General features: G+C 44.6%; 1 protein-coding gene across 4 annotated transcripts in view; it reads right to left on the reverse strand.

The window, feature by feature from the left end:
• Positions 1–210: 210 nt before the first annotated feature.
• ARMC2 (armadillo repeat containing 2) overlaps positions 211–18,889 on the reverse strand; it is a 120,967-nt gene continuing 102,288 nt past the window's right edge. For 3 of the 4 annotated variants that reach the window (XM_059176929.1, XM_059176930.1, XM_059176932.1), the window contains 5 exons: positions 13,249–13,371; positions 12,824–12,937; positions 10,594–10,726; positions 10,101–10,261; positions 211–3,658 (listed from right to left, as the gene is read on the reverse strand). In XM_059176929.1, the coding sequence (XP_059032912.1) occupies positions 3,501–3,658; positions 10,101–10,261; positions 10,594–10,726; positions 12,824–12,937; positions 13,249–13,371 (689 nt within the window). In that variant the 3' untranslated portion in view covers positions 211–3,500. The remainder of the gene's footprint in view (positions 3,659–10,100; positions 10,262–10,593; positions 10,727–12,823; positions 12,938–13,248; positions 13,372–18,889) is intronic. The other variant, XR_009354511.1, reaches the window with a different exon arrangement.

Consider the following 18,889-nt stretch of genomic DNA (forward strand, 5'->3'; position numbering starts at 1 on the left):
AAAGAGCACTGGAATAGAACAGAAAGCCCAGAAATCAACCTTCATGCAAGTAGCCAAATGAAGGACAAGGGTGCCAGGAATGCAAAAAAATGAAGTTAGACTCTTACCTTACATCATATATAAAAATCAACTAAAATGGATTAAGGACCTAAATGTAGGAGCTGAAACTATAAAATTCCTAGGAGAAAACACAGGAAAAGCCTCAAGACATTGGATTTGTCAATGATTTATTGGCTATAGCACCAAAAGCAAAGGTAAAAAAAAAAAAAAATCGACAAACAGAATGACATCAAATTCCAAAACTTCTGTGCGTCCGTGGGGGGCTGGCTAGCTCAGCTGGTAGAACATGCAACTCTTGATTTCTCGGTCGTGAGTTCGAGCCCCATATTGGGCATAGAGATTACTTAAAAAAAAAAAAAAAAGCCTTCTGTGCATGGAAGGGTGCAATCAACAGAATGAAAAGGCAACCTATGGGATGGGAGAAAATATTTGCAAATGACATACCTACCTGATTAGGAGTGAATTCCCTGAATATATAAAGATCTCTTTCAACTCAACAATAAAAAAACTCAGACCAAACTGAGAAATGGGCAAAGGACTTGAATGGACATTAATCCAGGGATGACACACAGTCAACAAACATATGAAAAGATATTCAGCATCACTAATTATTAGAGAAATGTAAATCAAAACCTCAATGAGATACCACTTTACACCTCTTACAATGACTACTATAAAGAACAAATAACAGGTGTTGGCAAAGATGTGAAGAAATTCAAATCTTTGTGCACTGCTGGTGGTAATGTAAGACAGTGCAGTCTCCATAGGAAACAGTATAGATATTCCCCCCCAAATTAAAAATAGAACCACTATATGATCCACTAGTTCCACTTCCGGATGTATACCCAAAATAATTCAAAGCAGGATCTCAAAGAATTTTACATGCCATGTTCAAAGCAGCATGATTCACAATAACCATGAGGCAGAAGCAACCCAAACGCCCATTGATCGATGACTGGATAAACAAAATATGAGAAGTACATACAAGGAAATATTATTCAGCTTTAAAAAGGAAGGGTGCCTGTGTGGCTCAGTGGGTTAAGCCGCTGCCTTCGGCTCAGGTCATGATCTCAGGGTCCTGGGATCGAGTCCCGCATCGGGCTCTCTGCTTGGCAGGGAGCCTGCTTCCTCCTCTCTCTCTCTGCCTGCCTCTCTGCCTACTTGTGATCTCTCTCTGTCAAGTAAATAAATAAAATCTTTTAAAAAATAAAAAAATAAAAAGGAAGAGCATCCGGTCAACACGGACAGACTTGGAGGACACCATACTAAGTGAAATAAGCCTGTACAGAGAGCCAAATTCTACTTACAGGAGGTGTCTGAACTAATCAAATTCATAGAATTAAAGTAGAATGGTGGTTGCTAGGCGCTGGGGGGGGGGGAGAGGATATGGGGATTTTTTTTTTTTTTAAACAGATATAGAGTTTTAGTTTTGCAAGATGAAAAAATTCTAGAGTTCTATTGCAGAGCAATGTGACTATACCTAACACAGCTGAACTGTACACTTGAAAACAGTATGGTCAATTTTATGTTATGTGTTCTTTATCCCTTTTTTAAAAAGGCAGGGGTGCCTGGCTGGCTCATTCAGTAGAACATACAACTCCTGAACCTGGGGTTGTGAGTTCAAGCCGCATGTTCAATGTAGAGATCACTTAAAACATAAAATCTTTAAAGGTGGGGGAGGGGGCGCCTGGGTGGCTCAGTGGGTTAAAGCCTCTGCCTTAGGCTCAGGTCATGATCCCAGGGTCCTGGGATAGAGCCTTGCATTGGGCTCTCTGCTCAGCGGGGAGCCTGCTTCCTCCTCTCTCTCTCTGCCTGCCTCTCTGCCTACTTGTGATCTCTGTCAAATAAACAAATAAAATCTTAAAAAAAAAAAAAAAAAGGTGGGGGAGGCAGATCGCTGACTCCAGCTTGCATATGAGTCCGAAGGTGAGGAGTTTATATGAAGGAGAACATATATAGTGGTAGTCCACCATGAGTTATTAGATTAATTATAAGTACTGAGGGGGCCATGTTAGTAAGAGAAATAGTTTAATCTTTTTCATATATATATATATTTTTTCATATATATATATACATATATATATAATCTGATATAGATAAAAAATTTTAAAAAAAATTTAAAGACTTAGATCCTTAAATGGTTTTGAGAGATGAGCCCACCACACTCTACAATAAGGCATGGCCCCAGGGGATTGTGCTGAGCCCTTGTCAGAGACAAGCCCCAGGTTAGAAGGGCTCTAGGAAAGTTTATTTCTTCCTGGAAATTTAGGTATTTTCTAATGGCCTTTGAAAGCCATTCTGGGCTTCAGTCTGGGGTATCTGCTTTCTTCCGATTAGTTTTGGCATTTGGTAAGGTGAGGAGCCATTAATAACAGCTTTTTTCCAAGCAGAGTAGTACATCTCCTTTTATTTCCAAATCCTCACTTGGCTAATAGGATAATGGCCATCTCAGTTTCTTTGGCTTTTGTCATTCATTCAAAGGCCAAACTTACCCTGCAAAGAATGGCAGACTAATAAACTAATTACCATCCTAATGTTATCATTTATTGGGCACCTACTAACCACATCAGGCACTGTACTAGGCAATTTGCCCATTTAATGGTTTGTTTTTTTCCCCCAAACTGAACTATAATCAAGTATTCTTATGTTACAGTTGAAGCTAAAGAAATTAAGCTGCTTGCCCAAGGCCAAAGCAGGAGATAGCTAGGATTCAAACTGAGCTCTGCCATATGCCTGAGCCTAGTCCCTTTTATAGGACATTACATCACCTCTTAGTTCCAGAAATTTACAATTAGAAGGACTGTCTGGTCTAGTCATTTTATTTCCAGTGAGAAGAAAGATAAAATACTCCCTTTTCCACCTATTTTACTTATTTATTTACTTATTTATTTATTGCCCAAAGAAGTCTTTTCTAAATGTTCTGGCTTATTCTTGCTCTCAATTGGAGAACCAGAAAAATACTAGTCATAACCAGAAAGTTATTCTTAGAGGATAGAAGAATTAGTATGGATATTTATGTAGGAATGTGTTCCTCATAGCGTTGACCACCATTCCTCCTATATACAAAAATCTAATTTCACCACACAGCTCACTTACCTACAGAACAGATAAACACTTCAAGAATTGTTCAGTCGGGATTTTAAGATTAGAACTGAAGTACTGACTAGAGAACAGAAGAAAAAGTCATTTACTTAGAAAACCCATGGATATATTTTCATCTTACATTTCTCATAACAGAAAGTACATTTATATTCATTTTTCCATAATACCTAATGAGAAAAAAAATTGCTTCTTTCTTCTAAAAACCTTAGACTACTCCCTAATCAGTATCTGAAAAACTTTCAGTATTTGTCAATACCAAGAAACAAATGTTTGTGCTTGTTACCACTGCTTAAGAATGAAGGAGACCTGACTTCCTGTTTCTGTGAAGCTGCGTCGTGTTAGAAAGAAGGAATAGACAGGGGTTCCAGGAAGGTGTGATGACTCTGAATTCGGTTTAGAAGCTGCTGTGCCACAGGTTTGAATTCTGTTTCCCACTGGAGTTTGTGATAGTTTTTTAGGTCTTGGTCAAAACTGCCGTCCAGTGCTAGTTCTTCATCTGTATCGGAAAAATTAAAATTACAGCGATTATTTGAAAGTGTCACCCTGCTGGGGAAAGTTTAATTTTTGTTGGCCTACGTTAAACTCATCCTGGGTCATCTCTGATTCCAAGACGACCCAGATATGATTTGGGGGGGTTAAAATGGTTTTGTTTTGTTTTAAAGATTTTATTTATTCATTTGACCCAGAGAGAGAGAGAGAGAGAGAGAGTACAAGCAGGGAGAGCAGCAGGCAGAGTGAGAGGGAGAGGCGGGCTCTTTGGTGAGCCCGGAGCTGGATGCGGGACTCGATCCCAGAACCCTGGGATCATAACTTGAGCAGAAGGCAGCCACTTAACAAACTGAGCCACCCGGGTATTCCCCTCACCCCCCAAAAAAATTTTTTTAAAAGAAGGAGTTCTTTACTCTCTTTGGCACTTTGAACTATACTTATTTTAAAATATTCATAATCTCTTAATAAAAAGGACAATAATCTTTTCAAAAGAAAAAAAGCCTAGATTGAATTGAGCTCTTATTTTAACTAATCCCTAAGTGTTTCGATGTAAGGGCATATCCAAAAGTCAGATCACAATTTCTCAGAAGAGGCAAAATATTAATAGTTCCTTCCTTATTCTGGGCATTAGAAAAGTTAATTACTTTAGCAATCCACAGATATAAAAGGAGTCAGGAAATCTTTTGGGAAAGTAGTACAGTTGAATTTGATGCTGTAAACTTGACTTGAAAATCAAGGTTGCGGCTTCGAAGGAGCCCCAGTGTGTTGTACTGAAAGGGAATCCCCCATGCCCTTGCCAGTAACAGCGAAGAGTAGGAGACTTTGAGAATCCCAGAGAGTATTAGAATCCCAAGTCACTCTATGTCTAATGCAAAAAGCATTAGTTTAAAAAAAAAAAAAAAAGGAAAATTACAACCTTAATTTGCTTCTTAGTCCAAGGGCACCCTGAGTTCTGCCAACCTGGAAGTATATCCAACCCAAATAGGAAGATAAGTGGCCACAAAGGTTTCCGTGCCAACCGGCCACCGCATGTTTACTTGTTTTTATGTGGCTTCACACCCCATGGGAAGGATTTTAGGAAAATGCCCTGGCCTGCAGGTCAGAAGATTGACGCTTCTACTTCCGAGGTCTGTGGCCGCAGCCGACTTTGCGAGTGAGAACCACTAAGCCCGAAAGTGACCACAATTAGTGCTTCTTACATAACCAGCAAACTTTTTTTCCACGGGGCCAATGAAAATCCCATTATAAAATGCTTCATTACTGTTGACATCAAATTTTCTGCACTGGATGTTTTCCTGGACCCCGCGTCCTGTGGTGTGGTTGTTGTTAGCATCAGCCCGCAGAGTAAGATAAGGGGACCTGAATCCCCAGTTTTCCCCTCCCCTCCTGTCCTCTGAACGAGAGGCCAGCTCTGCGGCACTGAGATAAGTTCTGCACAGACATGAACAGTCACACAAGGTGCTCCACAGAGGCCCGGATTGCCCCAGCCACACGCCAACCAGGGCCCGGAAAGGAGAAAGCAACCAGTGTTTGATGCCTTTGAAGCCCTTCCCACCGGGCTCCTTCCAGCCAAGAGGAGCCGGAGAGATATGGCAGTTTCGGACTTCTAGAACATCGCTCGCTCTTTTCCAGGCTTTCTGAGCACACTGCTATTAGACCATGAAATCTCTTATTCAAGAGGCTCAGGGCCAGCGGCTGCCCAAGCACCAGGCAGTTGGGGCTTTGGTTAGGATTAGTAGGTTTAGTAAATCTCGATTTGGTTGTTTTGGGGCTTTTTTAATATTAGGTCAAGACTGCTATTTTTCTTGAGGTTTGGCCTCGGATTCGTTTATCCACACTCAGACCCTATTAATTTGTAAAATGAGTTAAAACAGGATAACAAAAGGTGCTAAAGAACTATGGGTAAGAGGAAGGCAGTCTGCAGTTCGAAAGTAGATACAGCAAATACCTAAAAAAAAGTGCCCTATGACACACCCCCTGGGTGGCTCAGTTGGTAAGGCAGCTACCTTTGGCTCAGGTCATGGTCCCGGAGTTCCGAGATTGAGTCCCGCATGGGGGACCAGCAGGGAGTCTGCTTCTCTCTCTGACCTTCCCCCTCTCATGCTCACTCTCTTGAATAGATAAATAAATAAATCTTTAAACAACAACAACAACAACAAAAACCCAGCGCTTTATGACACTTGGTATTAAATTCTGGAACTTTACCACCAAGAACGGCAGAGGTGGATTCAAGAACAGTTGAGATCTGTGATTCTCAAACTCTGGCCTGGGACCTAAAAAGTACACAGGTCATGACTGTACTTGGTGACTTACCAACTTATGTAAAAATAAGAACCATTTCACCATAGAATGCTTTGCTACATGGGATAGATTCTGGTATTTTCTTTCTTTGCGACCTCATTTTTTAAAGATGTTGGACACAGTGTGAAGAGCACGGGTTTAGATAACCAATCATTCTTAAGCTTGCTTCGTGCACCGCATACTTTTAATACTAGGATTTGAGTGAAGGTGTTAGAAAGGTTTACAAAGGGGTAAGGAAGTCAAAACAGTAAGTTTCTCAGTGATCGTTATAGCACAGTCCAGATTATCACTTAAGTATCCTGCACCACCAATAAAAGCTTCTCCTACTCACTGCACCATCTTCTAGCTGGGGTTCAGCATGAGGGAGCTACTGAGGGTTAATTATTGCCCTATTATAAGGCACAACCCTTATGGTGCATGCTGTTCAGCATGGGCTTGTTAATTTAATCCTTTTTTTCTTTTTTCTTGTATTTTTAGAAATTTATTTTTTTAAGTAATCTCTATACCCAGTGTGGGGCTCAAACTCACAACCCCAAGATCAAGAGTTGGATGCTCCACTTGACTGAGCCAGCCAGGAGCCCCTTTAAGGTGATCCTTCAACTTGAACACTGGGCCCCACTCTACCTCTTGTCCCATAATCTAGGTGCTAAGTGGTATATACCTCATAATGAACAAAATGCAACCTGTGTCCTTTACATTCACAATAAACTGCACACCCCAATCACCAGCTCCCGGGAAAACAGCCCAGGGTAGAGCAGCACGCCAGGGTACGCCACTTAAGAACTTCAAGATAAAGACACTGCTGATGAGTTCGTAAGAAGTGGCTGCAATCCATTAGAAAGTTCTAGACAACATACTTTTTAAGCCACTTTCCAAAAACAACGTCAACATCCCCATGCCCCAACCATGCTAAGGACCATCAGTTTCTCCTTTTTCCCCCCTCAGTCACCCATCAAGAAAAAACCAATGACTTACATTTCTATATTGATTGCCTTGTCATCATTTCTAAAAATAGCGCTCACACTTTGGCACAGGGCTCAGTGATCTAACGGCTCGTCCTGTTTTCCAAATGGCCAGCTTTTCAGCCATCTTTGGGAAGGAACTAAAACTCCAGCCCACTCTCACCCCCCATCCGCAGGACTTGCTGCTGCCCACTGATCGGACACAGCTACAGCCCTGTCTGAAGTGAGGGTCTGGGGAGGGAGAAACCAGGAAGGAGCCCAGTCCTTAGGCTTTATAAGGAGGGCCTGGCGATCAGGTGAGGATTCGCTGACACATGGTGCCGGTTACTGCGCTCCCTGATCAACCGGCTTTCTTTCTGTTATCCAGCCACAGTCCCCTCCCAGAGGCTGGGGGAGGGGTGGCTGGCAGGAGGGGATTTAGAAAGTTAGCCAGTCCACAGACATCTATCAAGGACCTCTTTCGTAGGAGGCAATATCTTTTCCCCAAAGTTGCTCAAATGGATTGGGGAAACAAGATAAAAGTTACAAAATAATAATACAGGAGAAGTTACATGGGTTCATATTGCTACTGAAGAAGTATGGATTTCCTAGGACCAGGCCATGGGCTTGAAAAGGGATTCGGGAAGGGTCTGCCTGGACAGACAGCACATGGCTAGGCAGATGAGGGGTACGACACCCGCAAAGTCTCAGGGGCTGGGGAAGCAGAAGGAGAGGCCCAACCTGGTTCTAAGGGAAGGTTGGGGGGCGGGGGGGGGGCGGGGGGACAGGCACTAGGCCTTCTAGAAAGCAGCACTTGCCAGGTTCCGTACCTGCCGAAGACCTGGTCATGCCCATACCTCTTCAAAGGGGCCTTTGTGTCCCATGGCCTAGCGATTTTGCTATTTACAGTCAACAGCCCCGACCTAAGTGCCAGACCAAGCCGGAGAGAGTCTCTGAGAGAGGCGGCTAAACCCGGAAGGGCCTACAGCCCAAGGGAATGATGCTCGGAACCAATCACACCTCTTCCCCCAAGTGGGAGACAAAGAGTGAGCCAAGAGCAGAGGAGACTCACGCTGAGGGCAGCAAGCAGCAGCCTTGACCTAGATGAAGCCGGGACCAAGCGGGAGCCCACGGGAACTTTTTGCATAACAGCCGAGACAGAGCAGAATGACATCTCCAGCTTGGTGGAGAAATGATGGCCGGCTACTGAAGGGGTCAGTCAGGGACTCTGGCTTCATCCAGAACACCCTTCCGGTGCCTCTCCAGCAGGCTTTGGGCAAGGTGCACCCTTCCCTTAAAGTCCTTCATTAACCAGAGTAAGGGTTCTCAAGCTTGGCCTCGGAGCAAATTCACCTGCGGAACTTTGCAAAAAATGCAGATAAAGAGCCTCACCCCAGAGTTCCTAAGTCAGAATTTCTGGGGATGGGGTCAGGACAAGTGTGTGTTTTTAAAATTCCACGCTTGACTCCAATGTTCTACCACACCTGAGAACCGAATTCAGGCAAGTCAAGCACAGCCCTCTGCTCCCGGCAGCCTGGGTAAGCCCCACGTTCTCAGAGCACCCTGTGAACCTCAATCATTTAAAACCATGCTCATTTTTCCCTGACTCCTACACATGCAAGATTATTTTTACCGCAAAAAAGCAAATTTCACATCAGCTCAGCGGTCCCTAGTCTTTCAGGTAACTTCTGGATCTGAGTTCCTGTTTAGTAACTTTGTTACAACACATGGAATTTATAAACCCCCGAGCCGGGACTGTACCAGGCTCTCTGCACACGGCTCCTCTCACCATTCTAACAACTGCAAAGTGCCCATCGACTGTCCCTAGCTTAGTGATGAGAAAAGATACATGTAGGGAGGTTAAGCCCAACACCAACAACTTAGAAGGGCCAAAAACAAGGGTGTTTTTTTTTTTTTTTTTAATTTATTTATTTGACAGAGATCACAAGTAGGCAGAGAGGCAGGCAGAGAGAGAGGAGGAAGCAGGCTCCCCGCTGAGCAGAGAGCCCGATGCGGGGCTCGATCCAGGACCCTGGGATCATGACCTGAGCTGAAGACAGAGGCTTTAACTCACTGAGCCACCCAGGCGCCCCCAAAAGCAAGGTTTTAAACTCAAAACTGTCCAGCTGTGGTTGTCTGGTCTTTTCATGATGCACACAGAGGTCTCACGGAGGCTCGCTATTGGCTGGAGCGCGGCAGGGATTACTGTGTCCCCATCATGGGGATGAAAAGACAGGTCCTAAAATTCTCTTGTCAAATCACACCGTAAGAGAGCACGAGGATTTGAATCCATGACTGCTAAGTCACACTGAGCCTTTCCACGTGGCTTTGCTGATCCCACACAGTGGCTGGGCAGTGGTAGGGACATTGCCTCCGTTTGGGAGAAAGGGTTATTGAAAATGCTCATTTACTTACTCAAATCATTGTTTTCAGACGTAACCCAGGATGAAAAAGAATCTCCTAAAGAACTTTTTTTTTTTTTTAATTTAAGAAACTATCCTCTTTCGTTTAGTTTGTATCAGGGATTTCCTGCCTTTCAGTGGTCTGAACCCCACTGCAATGTCAAAATAGTTTCACAGACGCTCCTCCACATTATAATTAATATAGTTGCTAATTAAAATGTATGGATCCCGAGGCACCTGGGTGGTTCAGTTGGTTAGGCTTCAGACTCTTGGTTTCAGCTCAGGTCATGATCTCAGGGTGTTGAGATCAAGCCCTTTGCGAGGGCTCCCTGCTCAGCAGGGAGTCTGCTTAAGATTCTCTTTCTCCCTCTCCCTCTGTCCCTCCTGACCCCCAGTGCTCACTCTCTCACTCTCTCTCTCTCAAAATAAATAAATAAATGTTTAAAAATAAATAAAATGCATAGGTACATAAAAATCATGACAATTCAGAGTAGCTTTTGGCCTTATTTTCTCAGTTAAAACATCTATATATTTTTAAGCAGCAGCAATACTTTAGGCTGAAATCTTGAATTTAGGCAGTCTATAAAAAATGCAAAAAAAAAAAAAAAAAAGGGAAAATGCTGCAGAAATCATGACAGTGTCCAAGGAGTTAAAGTCTTTGTGTCCCCACTGTAAATAACACTCAACCTCTTCCAGATATCTCCAAATTTACATAGCTACTCAAACACATACCAATCTTTATTCATGCAGGTCACAGACAAAAAAACTTCTTACTCTGATAAAACTCACAGACTCACAGTCTTACCTAAAAATGATGGCAGCAGGACTAAGAGCGTGTTGGTGTTCTCATCTCCAAAACACGATGAAGCACTGGTGATATTTTCACTGAAGTTCCATAAAGTTTTGCAAACCAAGCAGGCCAGCTGCCAATCAGTAGGACCAAAATGTCTTAAACAATTCACCAACCTGAGTTTAAGAAAAGTCAAATTGAGAAGTCATTAGGTCAGAATCTCTCTTATATTTTCAGCATAACGATAATTCTCCTTCTGTATTATTTAATAGGTATATGTAATTCAGTGGTTAGTTTTAAAAATTCCACGTCTACAAATTTAAGCAGCTACAAAATAGCAACAACCAACTTCTGAATTATTTTAAGGGTCCAGGAGAACCTAAATTCCCTCTTAAGTAGTAGCTTGGCAGTTCCAAACGTTGAAATACCTCCACACCAGGAGAAGCACAAGAAGGGCCCAGACTCCCTGGGGAAACTGTGAGTCAGGACTCCATGCCTTGAAACTTACTTTTTAATGCCACCTCCTTCTTTTAGGATGACACGCTTTTCTTTATCCACAGTGAGATTTAGAAGAACGCCACAGGCAGAAAAGCATATATCCTGATGCTTGGCATCCAGCAGGGCAATCATGAACTTGTGTACTGGGAGGGCAGAGAACAAATGCAGACCAATAAAGCTTAGGATTCCCAGCTGTGCCTTATTTTGGAAAGGGGAATAGGGGAAGATGGGGAGTGGCTCACAAAACTGGAACCTCTGCTAGGAGGTTTAATCCATTCTTCCTAAAGCTTTCTCGCCATGCCCAGCTGCAGATTTACCAACATCCACTGCATCTAGAACTTGCTCCCCAACCCCCAAGTCCTTGGTGCCCATGTAGTTCTGTCTCTGACATAGACAGCAGCTCCCTCTCCAGGGCAGTGATACTGTCCCTTCTGGTAGAAAAGGGGGGGGGGGAATCTTGGGTCCAACCACACAGGTGACATTCATCTCTAACATCTGATTCTTCTCAAGGGCCCTTTTGAACGGCCATCAGCAATTTTCTTGAAATACACAACTTCAGGGGAGGAGGGGGGGCTCCTGTTGAGATCCTCTCTAAAGTCTTCCAGGGTTTGTAAGAGAGAACTTGCTCAGGGGCTGGAAACCGGCCTGTAGCAAAGCAGGCCTGCCAGGGTGGGGGGCTGCTCAGATCTAGACAGGCCCCCTAACTTCGAGAACCACTTTCCTTTACTTCCAGGAAATGGAACTCCTCGTCCTGTTGTCTTAACAGCCCCCGCAGAGGTCGGGCAAAGGGTTGGGCAAGGTTGGATAAAGTGTGTGTTCTGCTGCCTCCTGTTTGCCCCCACCTGACAGGTGGCCATCCTGCTCTGACTTTGGTCCCAGGGATCATCAGACACATCTATGCCTGTGTTGAAGAGTCTGAAGAATGGGGACACCTGGGTGGCTCAGCTGGTGAAGCATCTGCCTTCGGCTCAGGTCATGATCCTCAGAGTCCCAGTCTTTGGCTCGGTCATGATTGGGGGGGAGGAGGTGTCCAGGAATCAAGCCCCTCTTAGGCCTCCCTGCTCAGTGGGGAGTTCTGCTTCTCTCTCTCCCTCTGCCCCTCCCCCAACTCGAGCACATGCGAGCTCTTGCCTCTCTCTCTCTCTCTCAAATAAATAAATGATCTTTTTTTTAAAAAAAAAAAAGTCTAAATAATGTACATCAAAACATTAACAGTTTATACTCTCTGGGGGAGTGAGATGATGGGTGACAGTTTACTGCTGCTGCTTTTTCTCCCCCCTAATATCTGTGTTATCTAAATTTGCTATCATGGATAATTGGGAATTTTTAGTTATTATTCATACATGAAATATTTGAGACATACAGAGGATGGTTATCTTGGATACCTGCCACTCAGTTTAAGAAACAGTACGTTATAGATCTAATTGATATCTTTGGGCATCCCTTCTGCTTCAAAGGTGACTTCTGTCTTACTATTTTCAAATGCCATTTGTACCTTATACCATTACTAAGTTCGTTACATAAACAATACTCATGATTGTTATGTATGTTCTAGAACATATTTAATGATATTATTCTTTATATACCCTCTTATCATCGGCTTTTTCGCTCCTGTATTACATGTTTGAGGCTAATTCGTGTTGAGTGAATCTCTAGTTCATTTATTTTAATTGATGTAGTACTTTCTTTCTTTCTTTTTTTAAGTAGACCCCCCTGCCTAGGGTACAGCTCAACACAGGGCTTGAACTCACATCCCTGAGATCAAGACCTGAGCTGAGATCAAGATTTGGATGCTTAACCGACTGAGCTACTCAGGTATCCCAATATAGAACTTTATGTTGTGTGAATATCATAATGTATTTACATTTAAGTTCTTTCCATTTTTTTGCAATTACAAGCCGTACTGTTAGGGATGTTCTAGTACATGAAGGAGAAAGTCTCTTGAGTCCATTCTCAGGGACAATAATGATGTCTATGGATGACCTGTTTCCCTTAAACACACACACGTCCACACACCATCTCGGAGCACTCACAAGGGAGAGAGGAACAGGGAGAACCCTGCCCAGATCTATCTTGGCACACGGAGCTGAAGGCCTTAAGGACGGATGGAACAGAATGTAAAGCATTACTTGTCCCGAGCAGAGACAAGTATCACATCGTCATGACCCAAGCTCGAACGCTGCTTAGCTGTTTATTGGCAAGAAGAACATGTTTATGAACCTGAAGTGTCATTAACTCACCATTTTTCTGCACAATGAAATCGCAGATGTCATGGTCCTGGGAGAGGTTTCCAAAAACACGCACAGCCTCTAGGATTCCATCCATGTTATTACTCACAAGAAGCTTTATGAGCACTGGGTTTGGGAACCAGAGACATAAATCACTGAATTTAACTTTTCATTTAAAGACTATTAGCCATCAGCATCATACTAAATACCGATAATTCAAAATTTTCAAGTGACAATAAAATACAAACTATAAGGGACTTCAGCGAGAACCAAGACCTTAACATTCCCCCATATTCTGAATTCTTAGAAACAAATCAGGTTCTTTGATATTTGTACAAGAACTCAGAAAATAGGAAGGACACCAGATCTGTGTTTCATTAAAAAAGTCAAAATCTTAACCAACCATGCATCTGCCCAAACCCAATTCTAAACCTTACATTCAGCAATATACAGCTTTTTGTCCCGAATGACAGAATTCTTCACTTGGTAGTAAGATAAGTTGTTGATTGTGGCCGTAGTATTGATCACCAGCTCCTCACAATCCTCAATTGACTTGTGTTCTGGAAGAAAGTTAGGAAAAGGGTATGAAAGATTCACTGTGGAGGTAGAAACATGACCTCCTAGCTGCCCCAGCATGCCAGGGTCAAGTTGTTGTCCCATATAAGGTCTGTGCAGGGGCTTTGCTTACTGCTTTACTTCCCAGGACTCTTCTTGCAGGGAAATGCACCAAACACAGGGGACCACTCCTGACCAAGTTCTAGAACACTCTAAGCTCAATCCCTCCAGTCAGGGCGTCTGGAAAAATTAGGCTGACCTAGGCTCTGTAGTTATAGTCAAGTGCACGTGCCAATGCATGAACAAGCTGAGCTGTGTCTCACCCCCACTGATCTGCGTCTTACCCCCACCAACCTGCGCTGTTCTGAGCTTTCCTGAGGGCTCTACCCTGCGAGTCTGTTCCTCACACCTCCACCTCTCAGCAGAATGACCCTTAGGGCATAATCTGTTCATAACTCCTAACCGTGCTGCCCTCCAAACACACAAGAATCTGATCGCTTCTCACCTCCTCTGCTACCACCTAGCCCATCCCTCACCTCTTACCTGGCTTCTCCTCTCCCACCTTCCTGCCGGAGTCTATCCTTATCACGATCCTTTAATAGTCAACTAACATCACTTGTCCTACCTGAGCCTCAGGCCCTACCTGGGCAGCCCCAAGTTCCTTCTTTTGTGGAAGGTGTAGCACAGAGGGAAAAGAAGAGAAAAGATATGGACCAGGCTCCATGCTCAGTGCAGAGCCCAATGTGGGGCGTGATCTCACGATCCTGAGATCATGACCTGAGCTGACATCAAGAGTTGGATGCTTAACAGACTGAGCCACCCAGGGGTCCCTAGGCAGCCCCAGTTCTGACATCGAACTCCTCATTTGCTATTCCAACCCTCACCACACTGGTCTTCTTGCCCACCCACCCCCCTTTTTAAAAAGGTTTTATTTATTTGACATAGATGGCAAGTAGGCAGAGAGGCAGGCAGAGAGAGACGAGGAAACAGACTCCCTGCTGAGAGCCCGATATGGGGCTCGATCCCAGGACCCTGGGATCATGACCTGAGCTGAAGGCAGAGGCTTTAGCCCACTGAGCCACCCAGGTGCCCTCTTCTTTTTTTTAAACCTATCAGCATGATCCTGCCTGAACCCATGCACCGCTGCTCCTTCTGTCTAGAATATACTGTGTTTCCAGTGCCTACTTGGTTCACTCCCCTCATTCTTCAGGTGGTTGTTTAGCTGTCATCTTACAGAACACAGTTTCCTTAACCTGCCTCTATAACATGGCATCCATTCCTCTTTTTCCCTTCCCCTCCTTTTATCTATTCCATTGCACACATAATCATCTGACCTGTTATGTGTTTGATGTTTGTCTTCTAGTCCTAAGATGGAAGCTATGTGAAACTAGGGACTTGTCTGTTTTCTTCATTGTTGTCTTCCCAGCAGCGAGAGCAGACTCTGGCACACAGGAGAGCTCAATAAATAGTTGCTGAATGCAACAACAAGTGGAGGACTGAACCCTTACTCCGCACAGGAGACCCTTGGTCATTCCGTCCCTGACTTCCACTCAGCCTCCACACTCATCTCCCGGCAGAGGTAGAAATGCCATTGAGGAGTCCTTGTTCCCTCCACCCCCAGACTGATGGCACTAGACCTCGGGAATCTGATTTTTTTCTCTTGCCTTGGGAGAATTCATTAGCTCGTCCAGGAAAAGAAAGGGTAGCTCTTCTGTGTTACCGCCTTCTGTATAGGGTCTGGCATCTAGGCAAGAGGAACTTGCTACAAGGTATCCATCACAACAGCACCAAGGGCTGTACCCGCACATAGTGCCACAAAAACAATGCCTTACATGCACTTATAAGCATTTGAGCCCATAATAATTCATACTCCAAAGGTGCAACTGTCTCAGCTCAGCCACATAACAAAATACCACAGATTTGAGGCTTAATTAACAGAAATTTCTTTTTCTCAGAGTTCTGGAGGTTGGAAGGATGCCAATGTGGTTGCCAATGTGGTTGGGTTCCGGTGAGAGCCCTTCCTGGCTTGCAGATGGCCACCCTCTTGCCATATCCTCACATGGTAATGAGAAAGCCAGAGCAAGCTCTCTGGCATCTCTTCTTAGAAAGATGCTAATCCCACCACAAGCACCCTGGCTTCATGACCCTGTCTACACCTGACTATCTCCCAAAGGCTCCATCTCCAAATACCATCACACTGAAGATTAGGGCTTCAATATTTGGAGCTGGGGAGTGGTGGGTGCAATTCAGTCCATATCAACCTCCTAATATGCCCATTTTACATATGAGACCACTGAGGCTTAGAGGTGTTCCATACCTTGCCTGACTTCACAGAACCCACATCTGAATCCGGGTATACCTGACTCAACCATGTGTTTTTCTCATTACCTCTCTTCCCGAGTGCCCAGTAGAGCTGCCTGGGGCCAGCATTTGCTGCCAGAGGGCTTGAGAGAGCCCTGTGTAGCTGGCTCTTGGATATAACAAAGTCTAGAATTTGGAGCTGGCCACTAAGGCAGCAAATCTCTAAATCTGGGAGCTTGCTGAAAGGGCCAGTCCTTATTAGAAACATTTTGTTTTGTTTTGTTTTAATTTTCAGTCACTTCTGCGAAGAGACTGGCTTCTAGAGACAAATGCTGGGGCTCCAAGTCCTCGACATATCCTGTGTCGGCCTGGAGGCCGGTGCTTCCATCGGCTTCCTGCCCGCATGCCTGCCATGTCTCCACTGTAGACCCAGAGCTCCTGAAGAGCAGACACTATGTGTTTTTAAGCCTTGCTATGCCCTGAAGGTTGGTATTCCTCTCCAAGTTCATATGGAGGAGCTCCAGTGTGAAGTCACCCCCAAGGTGGTTGAATCTGGGGCGAGGGCCCGCGAGGAGGTGGTGAAGGGCCAAATGAGTCATCAGAATGGGGCCATCATCCAATAGGGCTGCTGCCCTTAGAAGAGGAGGAAAGGAGCATCTACAAGCCAGAAACAGCATCCTTGCCAGACGCCAACCCTGCTGGCACCTTGACCTTGGGCTTCCAGCCTCCAGAACTGTGATGTGAGAAAACATGTCTGTGGTTTAAGCCACCCTGTCTGTGGTGCTCTGTTACACAGGAGCCTGAGCAGACTAAGATAAACCTCTTTTAGCATAGGATTCTTTAGGCACTAAGTACTCAATAATGGATCTTAATGAATAGCAGGGGGCCAAGTTCAAAGGTTACCCCCAAACATCATTTTCATCAGGTATTAATGTTTCTTCTGCAGTGAAAACATCTGTCAGAGCCTGGTAAGTAGTAGCTAAGTTGATCCCTCTGTGTAGTAGTTAATTTCCCTGCACACGGGCGTGCAGGTGTGACTGTGGGAAATGACAAGGCCTAAAAAGTGGAAGGGTCTATAGACTGAATTATGTTCATATGGTGAAGCCCTAACGTAACTGTATTTGGAAATACAAGATTACATGAAGATTAATGAAGATTAAATGAGGTCATAAGGGTGGAATCCTTATCCAATAAGCCTAGTGGCTTTTATAAGAGGAGGAAGAGGGACATCTGCATGGCTCAGTCGCTTAAGCATCTGCCTTCAGCTCAGATCATGATTTAAGGGTCCTGGGATCAAGCCCAGCATCAGGCTCCCTGCTCAGTGAGGAGCCTGCTTCTCCTTCTGCCTGCCGCTCCCCCTAATCATAGCATGTGCTCTCTGACAAATAAATAAATAAAATAAAAATAAAGGGGTGTCTAAGTGGGTCAGTGGGCTAAAGCCTCTGCCTTCGGCTCAGGTCATGATCCCAGGGTCCTGGGATGGAGCTCCACATCCAGCTCTCTGCTCAGCAGGGAGCTGCTTCCCTTCCTCTCTCTCTGCCTGCCTCTCTGCCTACTTGTGATCTCTGTCAAATAAATAAATAAAATCAAATAAAAAAGGAAGAGGAAGAGAGAGAGAGAGTACATGCTCTCCAAGGGCACATGCCAGCAGAGGCTGTGTGAGGCCACAAACAGAAGGCTGCCATCCTCAAGCCAGGAAGACAGACTGCACCAGAACCCAGCCATGATGGCCACCTGATCTCAGACTTCCGGTCTCCAGAGTGTGAGGAAATAAATCTGTTGTTGAAGTCACCCAGTCTGCGCTCTTTTGTTACAGCCATCGTAGCAGACTGGGATGGGGGTTGGAACCACGAAGTGGGTTGCGGCTGTACCAAGTACCTAAAAGCGTGGCAGCGGCTTTGGAGCTGGGTGATAACGGGAGGCTGGAGGAGTCTGAGGTGCATGGTAGAAATGAGAAATGTTAGAGGCAATTCGGGTGAGGGTTCAGAAGGAAAAGAGGAGAGCGGGAGAGAGAGCTTCCGTCTTCTTAGGGAACACAACAGTAATCATAAACAGAGTGTTGGTAGACATATGGACATAAAAGGTCATTCTGAGGAAAGGAGAAACAGGTTCCTGGAAACTGCTGGAAAGGTTGCTGTAAGGTGGCGAAAAACTGGCTGAACTATGTTTCCATTCTAGTGTTTTGTGAAAGGTAGAACTTGCAAGCAACGATACTGGATATTGAGCTGAGATCTCAGAGCAAAAGTGTTTGAGGATTGGCTTGGCTTCTCCTGACATTACAGTAAAATGTGAGGAAAGAGAGATGAAGAAAGAATTGTTAAGCAAAAAAGAAGTAGAACCTGAAGATCTGGAAGATTTTCAGTCTATCCCTATGGCAAAAAGTGTAAAAGCATGTGCGAGAGTGAACCAAATGTGCGTTTGGAATATCAATCAATACAGATTGGGGTTCTGAGGGCAGAAACACTGCCAGTTGGAACGGAAAGGCTCTGAGACAGGAAGGCTATCCTTGCATGGGACAGGTCAGGACGAGGGAGCTATTGGGCTGTGAGTGAGCATTATTCTTCTAGAAGAATGGAAATGACCCCAAAGGTGAGAGATCACAACCAGGGCCCCTCCCTCGGGTTCAACAGGCCAGACACCCTCACCCTGAAGCCTTGAGAACAAGACCAGCCTGCAGAGCCCCGGTGCCTGAACAGACAGATGTGGAAGTCAGCCCCCGCCGAGGGGTTCTGGAAGGCAGAGCACTGAACCAAAGCGGATGGCTTTCAGGTCTTAAACTACGATGGCATTCACCTGGCTAGCTTGCAGACTTGCCTGGGAACTGCAATCTTTTCCTTTTTCCCTGTTTCTCCCTTTGGAATGGGAATGTTTATCCTAGACCTGCCCAACTCTGTATTTCGGAAGCATGTAACATGTCTGGTTTCACAGGTTCACAGGAGAGGCATTGTTCCTCAGGATGTACCATATCCTGAGTCTCACAATATCTGATTTAGATGATATTTAAATGAGATGTCGTTTCTTAGATTTTAGAGTTGATGCTGGAATGAATTAAAACTTTTGAAGTTATTGAAATGGAATAAATGTGTCTTGTGTGTGAAAAGGACATGAATTCGGGGGGGGGGTAGGAGGAGCAGAATATTATTGACTGAATTGTGTCCTCTCTCCCAAATTCATATGTGGAAGCCCTAACCTCCAATGCCATGGTAACTGGGGTAGGGGTTT

Source organism: Mustela lutreola, chromosome 6, assembly GCF_030435805.1.
Source record: "Mustela lutreola isolate mMusLut2 chromosome 6, mMusLut2.pri, whole genome shotgun sequence".
In the NCBI taxonomy this organism is placed as follows: domain Eukaryota; kingdom Metazoa; phylum Chordata; class Mammalia; order Carnivora; family Mustelidae; genus Mustela; species Mustela lutreola.